The 14113-nt window shown below is 53.9% G+C and overlaps 4 protein-coding genes across 4 annotated transcripts; 1 reads left to right on the forward strand and 3 right to left on the reverse strand.

Annotated features, from left to right (window-relative positions):
- Window positions 1-348: 348 nt before the first annotated feature.
- Window positions 349-2979, reverse strand: BBA_00575 (F-box domain protein; the record flags this gene model as incomplete). The annotated part of the gene is made up of 1 exon (XM_008595672.1): window positions 349-2979. One exon carries the CDS (start codon window positions 2977-2979, stop codon window positions 349-351), a length of 2631 nt encoding a protein of 876 aa, XP_008593894.1.
- Window positions 2980-5888: 2909 nt separating this feature from the next.
- BBA_00576 (purine biosynthesis protein) lies at window positions 5889-7820 on the reverse strand (the record flags this gene model as incomplete). Its single annotated transcript, XM_008595673.1, has 3 exons — window positions 5889-6044; window positions 6110-7592; window positions 7672-7820. 3 exons carry the CDS (start codon window positions 7818-7820, stop codon window positions 5889-5891), a joined length of 1788 nt encoding a protein of 595 aa, XP_008593895.1.
- A 467-nt stretch (window positions 7821-8287) lies between these two features.
- On the reverse strand, window positions 8288-11665 carry BBA_00577 (SNF2 family N-terminal domain containing protein; the record flags this gene model as incomplete). Its single annotated transcript, XM_008595674.1, has 1 exon — window positions 8288-11665. One exon carries the CDS (start codon window positions 11663-11665, stop codon window positions 8288-8290), a length of 3378 nt encoding a protein of 1125 aa, XP_008593896.1.
- Window positions 11666-12649: 984 nt separating this feature from the next.
- On the forward strand, window positions 12650-13947 carry BBA_00578 (uncharacterized protein; the record flags this gene model as incomplete). The annotated part of the gene is made up of 3 exons (XM_008595675.1): window positions 12650-12889; window positions 12968-13639; window positions 13744-13947. The coding sequence occupies 3 exons, from the start codon at window positions 12650-12652 to the stop codon at window positions 13945-13947; spliced, it is 1116 nt and encodes a 371-aa protein (XP_008593897.1).
- Between the last annotated feature and the right edge of the window lie 166 nt (window positions 13948-14113).

The raw sequence follows: 14113 nt of genomic DNA on the forward strand, positions 1-14113 counted from the left end.
CAATCTCATTCTAATGTAGCCGAAATGAATCATCACAAAAAAACCACTTTTCACTATAACATTTCTGTCAATTACGCGTGTCTGACGAAGCTCAACGATGAAACGACAGCCACGGGAGCTGTCTATTATAAGCTATAGGTATTATTATAACGCGTTCCAACTAAAACTAGGACAGTGGTATCTGGTGCCTTTTTCGGCTATAACTAATATAATAATGATGATGAATAGGAAATATGCGTCATGCAAATTGTTTTGGCCCACATTAGACCAACCAATATTCGTATTCTATGCGGGTACCTTTTTTCTCCCTCTTCGTATTCCGCTCGAATCATTACGACGCCTCTTTCTTTAGTCGAGTCGTGGGCGAACCCACCGTGCACGCTCCGTGTGCCACCACGTTTCCTTTTCCCTCTTGTCGGCCACGACGCCCTCGCGCCAGTTCCAGCTACCAGTGCAGCCAGAAACGCCGCCGCTATTACCGTAGCCGCCCTCGCCCTCCTCTTCGTCATCGCCGCCGCCGCCGCCGCCCGGGCCGGTCAGGTCCGAAACGTCGACGAGGCCGCCGCGCGCGTCAGACGAGCCCCAGTCAGGGTCTAGCGAGTAATGTATGGGGCTGCCGACGGTGCCGACGTAGCCGCCCAAGCCAAAGTCGTCGACCAGCTGGCCCTCGTCTGAGTGTACCTGGACCTGGAAGCGAAAACGCGGCCGCGCGTCGTCGAGGCGGGCCTGTGCGGCCATGCGAGCGGCGCGGAGGTCGGTGCCGTGGGTCGCTGGCGGGGCCGCTGCAAAGGGCCCGCCGGTCGGAAGTGACGCGGCCGTTGCCGACTTGGGTAGACTGGGCACCGCGTGTCGTCCCATGTTGCTGCTGCTGCTGCTGTTGTTGCTGCTCAAGCTGCCGGTCCGATGGCGGCTGTGGCTGCTGCCGCAACGCCCGCCGTTGGCCCAGATGCGGTCCGCCGACGTGGCAATGACCTCGCGCGGGCGGCACAGCTGCTGAAAGATGCCGTCGGGGTCGCTCGGTGCGCGGAGCGTGCGCAGCGCGGGGAAGCCGCCGGCCTCGATGCTGCGCGCCAGAATATCGTCGGCGTCGCTGACGGCGGGCTGCACTCTGTGGTGATGGTGATGATGGGCATGGTGGTGACGCGCGACAATATCCCAGTGCAGCCGGACGAGCGTGCGGCTGGCCAGGTACGGCATCATCCACAGCGCAAAGGCGTCGTCGCCGTCGTCTTCGGTGGGCATGAGCGGCGCAAACTCTTGCACGAGCGCAAAGGAGACGAGGCTGGGCAGGTGGGAGAGGAGCCGCGCGAGCGCGGGCAGCGACGTGAGCGCCGTGTGCCGGAGCTGCAGGCTGCGCAGCGGCTGGCTGTTGGGCCGCGTGGCAAAGGCGGACAGGCCGCCGGCGGTGACGCCGGGCAGGTGGGCGAGCGTGAGGGAGCGCAGCGCGGGCAAGGACAGCAGCGCGGCGTCGCCAAAGGCGTTGCCGGGCACGCGGCTCAGGTGCAGGTGCTGGAGCGAGGGCAGGCAGGTAAGCGCGCGCTGCAGCAGCGTGTCGGGCGCGAGCGAGGCGCCGGGCAGGCAGTGCACCGAGAGGCTGGCGAGAGAATGCCACTGACGGTGGTGCCCGAGGAAGCTGGTCTCTTGCGCGGCGTTGAGCGGAGGCGGAGGCGGCGGCAGCATGCAGGCGAGTGCGGATGAGAAGACGCTGCTGCTTTCGCGGTGGGATGCCGATCCCGGCCGAGCGACGAGGTCGTTGCCGGATCCGCTGCTCGCTCCGATGCGCCAGTTCATCGTCTTGAGGTTTGTGCGTGTGGATAGCGCGTGCGTGATGCGGTTAAACGTGTCGTGGTCGTGTGTAGCCCCGGGTCCCACGAGAACTTCGAGGTTCGGACAGGCCATGACGAGGGAAGCCACGCGGTTCTCGTAGACTTGCTTTGGCGACAACCCTCCCGCCGCCCTACTACTACTACTTGGCGTTGCGTCACAGCTGTCGCCAACAGGCATGGGTAGCTGCAGCGAGCGCACCGCGGCCGCGAGGTGGCTATTGGCGCGGAGCGTGCGCCGCAGCAGCGTCATGCGGCAGCCCTGCGCGAGCTTGAACCGCTTGCGGTGCGCGGCCGAGTCGTCGCCGACGATGCGGATATCCTGGTACAGCGCGAGACGGGCAACCTCGGACCACTTGCGCGAGGCGAGGCAAAGGCTGCACAGGTCGCGCGCCCAGCACGTTGCGCAGCTTGTGCTCGTGGAAGAGTCGAGGTGTACACTTTGCAGCCACTCGAGCACGACTTGGAGCACCTCGCCGGGCAGCGTGCCAAAGAGCGCGTTGGGCTGCTCGGGCGGAGACTTCTGCTTCTTCTTCCTCTGCTGCTGCTGCTGCTGCTGCTGTGGAGGGCGTGGGAGTATTGACAATGGCGGAGATGAAGATGTTGGCGACTGGTACTGGATTCTGTACTGCTGCGAGGTCTCGTAGGACGGGCATTTGGGGGAGAAAGGTGAGCCGTCGCGGCGCGAATACGACGTGGAAATCTTGCGCGGACGGTTCAGAGAACGCGGCTCCTGGCCTCTGCGGCTCATGATGGTGGTTGTGGGAGGACCGGCGGTGCTGCCGGCGGCGGTGATTGCTGTTGTGGTGTTGGTGTTGGACATGCCGGTAGTGGAGGTGGTGGTGATGGTATTTGAAGCCGTCTGTAAACCAGGATACATGGGATATGCCAGAGGTAGCGCCGTGTCGAGCGGCGGGAGCTGCGACGGGGCGGTGACTGTTGTCGGCACGGCGGACGAATGCTTGCGGGCCGTGTTTCGCGAATGCAGTGACGATGGCGACGCAGAAAAGGAGACGGAATTGTTGCAATTGCTGGACGTGTTGGCGCCGCTGCCGCTGCTGGTGTAGTACTGGTACTCGAGGACCGGGGCGAGCTCCGGGATCGTCTCGAATGCTGGCGGGTGGTGCATGGGCCTCATAGCCAGCGTCGGGCTCATTTTGAAAGGCGCGCCAGGCCAAGGGGGAGGGGAAGGGGGGGTGGTTGATGTGAGCTCAGAGTAATTAAATAGTAAACGTGTGCAATTATGAAGAGACGTGGTTTCATGTGCCGGGTTTTCGTCTCGTATTAAAGAATTGGAGCGAGCCGGTGGACGTTGGGGTATGGATGGGTTCTTTCTTGTTTGTTGGATTCGATCAGTGTCATTTGCCGAAATGATCCTTGTCAAGTAAGCTGGAAGTTGACCAGGAGATTTCGAAAAAGAAAATACAAAAATGGAAAAGGAGGTAAAAGGCAAAAAGGACTTGCTGAACAAAGACGATGATATCTTTCCAGTGTAGTTAGAGAAACTTTTGCCAGCAGTGAATGAAAGGGGAAATGACAGAGTCGCAGGGGTAGCCAGGCCATGAGGGGGGGTTTAAACATTAAGAAGTGAGTGAGTGAGTTTTCTGGCAAAGTATTACTCGAGAAGGGGGAAGAAAGAATCATGACTAGGTTTCATTACGTTCCTGTGGTGTACATAATAGGACGAGACAGTCGCAGTTGGTCAATAAGAGCCTGATGACCAATATGGTGGGCGCAGCTTGCGTCGGCAAACCAAAAAAGGCCAGCCACTAAAAATTGAATTGTCCATCCATATAAAAAAAAGGACAAGAAATCAACTCATTTGGCAAAAGCTTGGCCCCAAGACATTGCGCCTCTTGCCGGTGGGCGGGCGACCCCGGACCAGCCTGTGGGTAGCCCTCTGTTTGAATACCGTTCCGTATGCCCGAATGCCCGTCAATATTCGTACATGAATAAATGCCATGCAGAATGGGACGCAACGAGGTCAAGATGCTCGCGCTGGGGTTGATTAGGTTGTAAATTGTAATAGCGATGAGCGTTGATGTGGTCATCGGCTGACGTCCCTGATGGATACACGCTAGGCCAACTTGGCAAACCGGCTAGCATCAGCTTTTCCCCTTTTATTTCAATTTATTCCCCTGACTAGTTGGGGGCAGTGACGTGCAATATGGGGCCCAAGAGCAAGGGGAGCAGTACCGGAATGTTGCAGGGCGGAATTGCATTTCGTTGAATCGTCAACTTTGACCATGTCGTTGACGAAACCGCAGACTTGTTCTCTCTGTAGGAGGAAGACGAGGAACAAAGCAGTTGGGAGAACCACGACAGAAAGCTGCATCGATTCTTCCATTTGTGCATTATCTGGACGTCATTAATTGAAAGCCTTTGTGTAGTGAATGAGGATACTACCAGGACACTGCCACTTCATCTAGACTCTCGCGGCAACACGCCACCATGAACGATCTTTTCTTGGCCATGACTGGGGGGGAAAGCGCACCACTAAAAAGCACAGACAACCCCCTCCAGGGTCCTGGGAGGAGGACTATCACCGCATAGATGGTCCACATTTTCTTGGGCCGCAGAGTCACTGGAATGCCCATTGCGTAAATAGTTACTGATGTTGAATACATTGGACGCCATTGTCGCTCATGACAAGTTGTGCAAAGTAGTTGTAGTATTAGAGGGGGGGCAAGAGCCAAAAAGCAACCATCATTGAGAGAATAATTAAAAAAAAAAAAAGGCACAAAAAAAAAAAAGGAGCAGCGCCCGCTGGCGCTCAGAACATGTCTCAGCAGAGCCTTGAGCAGCGGGGCCAGGAAATGTGCCGCGAAAGCGCATATTGCGCATACAAACGACGATGAAGCAATCAATCTACATTATGGCCACGTGTATACGATTCTGCACACGAGATTACCAGCTGATCGCTCCGAGACCAAATGCTACACTACGGAGTACATGCCTTGTATTGCCTTGGTCACTTCTTTGCTCCTGAGCCTCTCTGCTTGATCATTGCTTCTTCATTCGATTAAAAAAAAATATAAAAATGAAAATGAAAAATAAAACCGAAATGACATACAAACTCTGGCGGTTAATTATTATGCTGAGTGGATAGTCCAAGATTGTCGAGCATAGCTGTGTTGATGGTTGGTTACGCCCTCATTCGGGCGCGTCTGCAACCTATCAAGCTCATTGTCAAAGAGTAAAAACAAACTACTGCTTTCTCAGAAAAAAAAAAAACATATACCGCCCATCACATAACACAGGAAGATGGGGATTTCCTTCAAGACATCAGCTAGCATACAGGGAGAGAGAGGAGGGAGTTGCCACTAATAACCAGGCATAATGGCTAGAGAAGTTACTCGACAGCGGACAAAGTTTGGCCTCTGTGGAGGCGACAAATTGTACAACAATAGAGCATAATCTATCTCATCTCTTTTTTTTTCTTCTTTTTTTTTAGAAAAAAAAAATAAGCACATCAACGCCAGAAAGACTTTGTAGTTTATATTTTATATATAGACTATACAATCCAGTGCCGCCCTTTGCAGATGACTACTCGCCCTTTATCCTCCCTTGCGTCGTCCACCCCCCGCGACCCCTCTGAAGGCCTGCCATATCTTCAAGCTATTAAATATCCCGTCAGATCTCGAAAGAGGATCAGAAAAGATGGAAACCAATCTTTATCCCTCCATGCCGGCCATTGCGGACACGCAACAAAACCACGCAAAGGTGCAGCAGTCAAAAGAACGCCGTGTCTATCCGAGGCAACGTCATGAGCACGCGATGGCATAAAGGGGAGTACACCCTGTAACATGGAACTCGTCATTCCTTCAGCTACGCGCTGAGATTTCTTGTTTTATCTGTAACTTATAAAATAGCTTTATTCGGCTCGAAATACCTCTTCTGGGATATCGATACTGGCTCGTCCAGTCAAAAAACTTCACGCCAAATCTTGATTGGTCCTTTGCAACATCATGACTCATTCCGTCTTTTTTTTTTTTTTTCATTTCTACAAGTCCAAATTCAATTTTTTTTTTCTGCATCATAACAACGCCACGGGTTTTGCACCGCCTAGTGATGGAACAGGCGGATGCTCTGCTCGACAAACGTGATGCCCAGAGACTCGGCAGTCTGGAAAACGGCAGCGTCGTTCTGGCTGCCGGTAGGCGCAGCAATATACTTGACGCCAGAGCGGGCAGCGCGAAAGACGTTGTCGATAAAGGGGAACTAGAAAACACCTTTGTCAGTAACGAAAAATCCAACAGTACAAAAGCTTACGAGTATATACGTACGAATGCGTCGCTGGAGACGGACACGCCAGTCAGCTGCTTCATCCAAGCATCGCGCTCCTCCTGGGTAAAAGCAGTAGGGACCTCTTCAAAGATGGCCTCGAAAGCCTCGCGCTCCGCGCCATCCTTGGGCAGCTGACCGCTGACGAGCAGGTCGATGGCGTTGGACTTGTCGGGGCGCTTGGCGCCCTTTTTCCACTTGATGCCCAGCACGCGCTGGTGGAAGCGCATCCACCAGTTGTCGGCCTTGTCGCCGGCGAGGCGGGTGCAGTGGATGCGCGACTGCTGGCCGGCGCCGAGGCCAATGACCTGGCCGTTGTAGGCGTAGCAGACCGAGTTGCTCTGCGTGTACTTGAGCGTGATGGTGGCAATGGCGAGGTCGCGCGCGGCGTTTGCGGGCAGCGACCCGTCCTTGGGGGTGATGATGGTGCTGAAGCTCTTGCTGGCCGATATTTCCACGTCGTTGCGGTGCTGCTGCAGGTTGATGCCGTAGACGGTGCGGGTTTCGGTCGGGCCGGGGTTGTAGTCCGGGTCGATCTGCAGCACGAGGTACTTGCCGCCCTTTTTCTTCTTGAGGAGCTCGAGCGCCGCGTCCTCGTAGCCGGGGGCGATGACGCCGTCCGAGACTTCCTTGGAGATGATGCTGGCGGTGGGGACGTCGACAATGTCGGAGAGCGCAATGACGTCGCCGAAGCTGCTCATGCGGTCGGCGCCGCGCGCGCGCGCATAGGCCTGCGCGAGACCGGACGTCTCGATGCCGGGAATGTCGGCGACCATGTAGACCTTGGCCTCGTCGGCGCTGAGCGGCAGGCCAATGGCGGCGCCCGCTGGCGAGACGTGCTTGAAGCTGGCGGCGGCAGGCTTGCCGGTCGCGGCCTTGAGCTCCTTGACGAGTGGCCAGGCGTTGAGAGCGTCGAGCAGGTTAATGTAGCCGGGGGCGCCGCTGAGGGCTTTGAAGGGCAGCTTGCCCTCGACAGCGTAGGCGGCGGCGGGCTTCTGGTGCGGGTTGGCACCGTAGCGGAGTGGCAGGTACTGATCGCCGGCGCCGGCGTACTCCTTGCGGAAGAAGTCGGAAATGGCCGTGTCGTAGTCGGCCGTGTGCTCAAAGGCCTTGAGCGCGTAGCGGTTGCGGCTGGCATCGGAAATCTCGCCCTTTTCGAGCTCCGTTAGGAAGCCAGCGTAGTCGCTGGGATCTGAGAGGATGGTGACGCGCTTGTGGTTTTTGGCAGCGGCGCGGATCAGCGTGACGCCGCCAATGTCCACCTCCTCGACGGCTTCGGCAATGCTGACATTGACCTTGGCGACCGTCTCCTTGAAGGGATACAGGTTGCAGACGACGTAGTCAACCTTGTTAATGTTTTGGTCGGCGAGGTCCTTTTCGTCCGACTCGAGGTCGCGCGCGAGAATGCCGGCGTGGACAGAAGGGTGGAGGGTCTTGACGCGGCCGCCAAGCATCTCCGGGGCCTTGGTGATGGCGGAGACGTCTCTGAATTAATCAGTTAGCTTTCGAATGGATTTGTAAGGCTCGATTGATAATGAAGAGGCCACCAGAGAGAAAGACATACTCGACGGGGAAGCCAGACTCGCGAATCATGCGCGAGGTGCCGCCCGAGGCGAGGATCCGGACATTCTGGGCGACCAGGCCCTTGGCAAGGTCCAGAAGGCCCGTCTTGTCGTAGACGGAGACAATGGCAATCTTTTGAGAAGAGGCCATGATGAAGGTGATTATTTCCCTTTACTAGACCCGAGGAAAAGCTCAAGCTGCGCGGCAACGAAAGAGAGCGTTGAGGCGGCACTGCGAGGGGAAAATTTCTGGCGGGGTACTTTTTATTTCGCAATCGCGGGGCAACAATATTCGAGTCGCCGGTTGTGGAGGCACAGTAGCTCAGCCCGTCCGTCTTCGGCGACAATCTGCGGCTCAAATCATTTCAATCAGTGGGCCAGGCGGAAAATAGAGCTACGCCATCTATCCGTTCTACTGGCCAAGATTTAATCGCAATTATCTCAATGGTGGTTGGCTCATAATAGCTGCAATTTCTATGGCACCGGCTGGTTCACAACTCCACGCAGCGAACCGGCTGAAGTAAGTGTCATGAGATATTCGCCATCTATTCCACAGTCATACATACAGCAACTTCAGACGATTCTATAAGCCACGCTAATTTTTTCCCTCATCATCACTCAAGGCGAATCCGACTCTCCTGTAAATCGTACACGTCTCGCCAGTCGCTGTTCCGTGTCTCCTTCTCGCACACGCTTCTGGCCGCTCGGCGCCCATGTCGCAGCTCGATCCGGCAATGCTGCTTTGGGCGCCACGGCCTGGTCCTTGACCAAACCCTCGTCAGGGCCAGCCAAGCGCCCGAACCCCTTGCCAAAGATGGGCAGAGGAGTCGCCAGCGGCACCATCTGAGCAGCGTGACTATCGCCCGCTTCTCCAACACGCATAATCTTGGCATTTCTTATCCAGTCCTTGATCAAAGACACGTCTAGGATCGTCTTTGCTTTGACATGCTCCGCCTGTGTCATGTGCTCTTTGCGATCCAGTATGACTTCATCGATGCTGCCTTTGAGCACCAGCGTCTCGACCGAGACACCCCTGTGCTGGCTGATGCGTCGTACTCGAGCAATGGCTTGGCTTTGCACTTGAGGGTTCAGCACGGGGTTGATAAAGTACACTCGCGACGCTGCGTGCATGTCCAGCCCGAAAGCAGCCTTTGATATGTCCATCAGCAGAACCCTAAACCTCTTGTTGTGGTGAAATGTTCTGACGTACTCCGCCCTTCTATCGGCGCTAATCGTATTAGAATAAATAAGGTGCTGAATTTCCAGCATATCCAACATATTCGCCAAATACCAAGCAACGTTTTCGTTTTCGTAGAATATAATAATCTTTTCATCGGCTTGGTGCTTGACGATACTATCAAGCAGGTACGAAAGCTTGGCAGATACTGTAGACACAAGTTTCGTCTCTGCCAAAACAGAAGCAAATGCCTCATCGGTTACCACTTGTGCCGGCTCAGCACCATGAATTCCATGTCTATACCGGTGAAGCGACTTAGGTTTGTCGTTGCCGAGCTTAGTGTTGCCGGCCAAGGTCGTCGATGTCTTGGTTGCTCGTCGAATAGACTCTGCTTCAGTTTCGGCCCTTTCTCTCTCCAACAGGCCGTTTTGTATCAAACCACCGTTCAATAGAGAATTGAGCTGCCCAGGATCATCAACCGCCTTACTCGCTGCATTATAAAGCATTCTTTGAACAGTGAGCATCATGCTGGCAGATGTGCAAATGAAACCATTTTCTTCTCCGTCCAAAGACCAGTATCTACCAGCGCCCCCAGGAATTCCTGCAACGCAGACTGGCATTTCGTGGAAGCGGTTGCTCAGTATGCGGAGCTCATTCTTCAACACGAGGTGGCCAAAGTCTATTGCTGTCTTGAGAAGCGCCTCGTCTTCGTCATTAATCTCGACTTCTTTCTTTTCCAGAAATTCTTCGGCTGTTTGTACAGCCTTTTCGATTTCTTCGACACTAAAGAAGGATCCGCCAAAAAAGCTCGATTGCTTTAAATTGTGCACAATTTGAAGCAGACTCTTGCGTTGCTTGGCGTGAAAAAAGTAATCTGCATCAGTTCGTTGCGACTGGACTGAATTAAAGATGATCATCATGGCAAAGATGTTGAGTGACAGCATGTCCTGGTACGACCCATCGAGAAGCACAATCTTTTCGTCCACGGGTGGCAGTAAATCAAGCACCTCGTGTAGCTGATGACGTAGAATGAGCGAATTGATTGTCAATTTCAGGCATTTCCAGCGTCGTACCCATCCAGAGCCAGAAGTCGGTGAACTGAAATGCGCTGCCCACTTTGCCACAGTATCTCCCATCTCTGAAGCCTCCGAAGCCGAGGTGGCCCATGGTCGTGCTTTCAAATACAGTGCTGCAATGGCGCCGAGCCGATCAATGTCTTTTCGTTCCTGTGCTGCTGACATTTGAGTCATCGATGAACTCTTGAGCGTCCCTTTTTGCAACAGTGTATCACCGCTGCTCTGGCCAGACGCTCCATATAAACCACGGGATGGTGTTCCAGTCACGACCCACCGCGAGGTGAATTGCAACTCATCAAGACCCTGCAGTAGGAGGCTTTTGTTGGAAAATTTTGAATTACCCAGAATATGTCCTTCGTCAACGATGCAACGTTTGAAGTGAATGGAAGCGAGAGGTGTTTTAGAAATGCCCTCACTTTTGACCACCTTATCAAAACGTGACCGGGAGAACAACAGAATATCGTACTTGAGCAATATTTCGGTTCTGGGAATGACGTCGTGTTTAGCCAGCACAAGAACCTCGAGATCTTCCGTATGCTCGCTAATTTCTTGCTGCCATTGTGAAAGTAAGTTCTCAGGGACGATGACCAGGCTAGTGCTGCTGAGGTAGATCGTCCTTGGCAGGCCCAAGTTGCTTCCTCCACGTGCACGTTTCCTCGGTTTGGCGCCAGGTAGGGTGTAGGAGCCAGGGTTCCGTTGGATCGCATTCGCAATGGCAGTTCCCCTAAAGTCATTCTTCTTGGTATGTCCGTAGTAGCTTATCCAAGACTGTGAGTATCGGTTCGCGCACGAAGCTGCCATATCCATCAGAGATCCAACCGACTTGCGTACTGGCAGCGCTGGCGACCAATAGACTTCTGGCGTTTCAGCAGGAAACGCCCGCGTAGCCAATACTAGCGCAAGGCATATGATTGTTTTTCCCGTTCCCATTTCCTCGGCCAATATGCCTCCGGATACGGCATCGTAGTATCTCGCATCTCGTAAGACGGTTTTTGCGACGGGATCTACGTACCAAGAGTGACCGTCTCGATCATGCAAATGCACAAGTCGCGGATCAAGCACACTGCCAGGACAGGCCTCTTTCTGTATCATCAGTGCTATAGATTGCTTCTGATATGGAAGAAGTTCGGATTTCAGACCAGATATTTTGCCCTTGATAACGTTTTCTGTGGCATGGTTCAGAAGCGGGTCCGTAATAATAGCAGTGTCCGGTGCAGGCGAAGGAATGTTATTGAACAGTTCCAGCAGAGACGTAGGAGCATCGGATTCTTCCAGGGTATTTAGCGCGAGAGGATTTCTCTCGTTCGGAAGAGGCTTCTCCAGTCCCGCCCAAACTCGAGCAGAACTGTCCACTTCAGTCAGAATCTTGAAGCGATGCTTGTTTGGAATCTCTAGAGCCCTGCTGATGGAACTTCTTAGAGCATCGTCAGCAAGAAAATAGACTCTCACTACTGTCGTGTCATCAAATTCCGGAAAGGTTCTATATTCGAATTGTGCCCAACGGGCGTCCAACAGCTGCGAGACCGATTTGGCGGAATGAAGCAATGCCGTTTGCGTTATCGACCTTGTGCCGCCATTGCGAGCCGCCTCATCAGGTATTCTGTCCGACTTTGAGCTCTCTGGGCGTACAAGAGGCTTCCAAATAGCGTCGTCGGCTTGCCATAGCGAATCCTCGACGATGACCTCAGAGCGGGGGATCGCGAGACATCCGACAGGGATATAATGGGGCGACCGAGGGGACATAATGTCGGCTATTCTCGTATTAAAAAGCCATGGTATGCAGGCAATTCCTGCTGAACGCTTCGAATCATGCTGTTCAAGCCCGCTCAAATTGCAGATTATGACCACAAGTCATTCGCATTCTCAGAACATCATTCACTGCGCGCAATGTCGGGATGAAAACGCCGGGGATAAAGCCAGGCAACAGCCCCACAGCGTCGCAACAAAGTGTGGAGCCACATTTTTGCAGCGACAGGGATTAGCTCAGCGTATTGAGGCATTGATGCGGACATTATTAATAACACTATGCATATATCAAGGTTCGAGAGATCCGGTCATATATGAATCTTGATCATCGACTTTGAAGCGACATTTCTCTACAGTCGTGGGCTCAATCTTGCGGATGCTGCTTGCTGCCAAGTTTTAAGCCTAACATGACAAAGCGGATAACTCAAACACAACCTCTACTTCGTTAGATACAGCTACTCCGTAGTGTTCTTTTAAACAGCACTTGAGCTGCTCATGGGAGGAAGCAAGGCGCTTACACGTAGGGCTTCGGCTATTTTGCAAGCATTTGCAACGGTATCGCAGCTGTAAGCCAATGGCTAGAGTATCGCCCACGATTCCATCCCTCCCCATCATTTCCAATCAATAAACTCTTTCTATTCCTATCCTACGCTATGGTCCCGCTCCGGCGGCTACCACACAGGGCAAGTGATGTATCCTGCCAGCGGGCTGGCCCGGAGACCCCTGTCTGTGGCTTCAAGCTGACATCGACCGCCAGCCGCAGCGGATAGAGAAGCAGCTAATCAACAAACTTTCTTTCACCAGTGAAAGCGCCTTGCTGACGGGCTTTGCCCCAACCTGGTTTCTCAGCGGGCGCTCGCACAGCTTGACGGCGTGGGTTGAGAATCACTAGTCGCAATTTATAAGCACATAAAGAGTTCTAATGCTGCCTTTTCCGGCAAACCTCGATATTTGTTGCATCATCTCGAAAACAGGATTGAAATGCGGTCGGCTGCTCTCCTACTTGGTCTCTGCGCCTGGTCGGCTGCTGCCGCCAAGGCAACGCACTCGACAGTCCTATACCAGCAATTCTTTCCGGCCTGGGACGAGATGCTAAAGGGCTACCTGGAGCACAATTGCCAGGAAAACATCACCAACTACCGAAATGCCAGCTTCAATGACACTCATATCAGCTACGCCGTATTTGACTGCCTGTTGCAGCAGTTTCCCGAGTTTCGCAAGGTTCGTCGCCCTTTCTCCCAAATCACTTCATAATCCGAAAAGACAACGTCTTTGCTAAAAGGAAATAACACTCGGTAGTCAGAGTTGGGTGCTGCAGCTGTTGTTCTTGGCCTCGCTCCGTCGATTCTGCAAATGGTCAGCCCTACGCCTGCCGATACTGCCATGCTCAGCCTCCGCCGGCCCGTTCTCGCTCTGTTGCTCAGTGTAGCTTCACCCGCGACCATCTTTTCCACGGCTGCAATCTATGCGGATAAGGTGGAGGCCTTATCAAAACCGCTCTCGAGGCAAGCGCGCGGCAGCTTCCCTTATACAGCGGGCAGACTATTCGGCCACGGCTTCCTGACCCTGTTTCTGTCCGCGATGCAGTATCTCCTGGCACTAGCGGCCGTGGCCAACAGCGCGTACCGTACGTATCAGCTGTGCGTTTGGACCGTGTGCTCCTTCTCGCCCATCACCGTGTTCCTCCCCGCACTTTGGCATGGAACGGTGGTGCTGCTGCATCTCAGCGGCTGGGTCGCGCTGCGCTTAAACGTGCAGAGCGCGGAGAGGGTCAGTGATGCAAAGCGCGCAGCGGGACACCACCGGCAAGACACAAAGGCTGGATGGGCGAGCCGACTCAAGTCATGCATTGAGAACGAGACCACACCCTCGGCATTCGCTGAGAAGTTGCCGGTGGAGAGCCGAGCGGCTGGTCCTGCGCCATTCTTTTCTGCTGTGATAGCAGCATTGTACGCTGGTGCACCTGTTCATGTAAGCGTTCTCAAACCTCCGCTTCACGTTTCCTTTTCCTCTTCGTCATCATCTTCGTGCTCCTTGGAACCATGACTTTGCGAACCACACCTAATTCGGAGCAGCTCTTGTATGGCACCCTAGTGCTTTCAAGCCTCACTTTCATCAGCGCTTTTGATTCCATCGCCGTAGTAGCCTTTTACGCGATGAGCACAATAGTGAGTAAAGCCATTCTGTATTTTGAGTGCGCGGGTATCCAGGCCGTTGCGAGCCAGGATTTAGAAGCAACGACCGAGGGAGAGCAGATGAATGGGTATTCCACGCTCTAGGAGAGAGGACGGTGTAAAGACCATCATTTCGAACGTATTCTCAAAAAGAGAAATGTCCTATGTTTTCATATGCCTTGAATAGAACGGGGCGCAGACGGCTCGAGTCGGATCATTCCGCTCGCATAGAATTTAGTGATGGCCGTGCTGTGCTTTAAATAATGAGAAA

Source organism: Beauveria bassiana (genome assembly GCF_000280675.1).
Source record: "Beauveria bassiana ARSEF 2860 unplaced genomic scaffold BBA_S00001, whole genome shotgun sequence".
NCBI lineage: Eukaryota > Fungi > Ascomycota > Sordariomycetes > Hypocreales > Cordycipitaceae > Beauveria > Beauveria bassiana.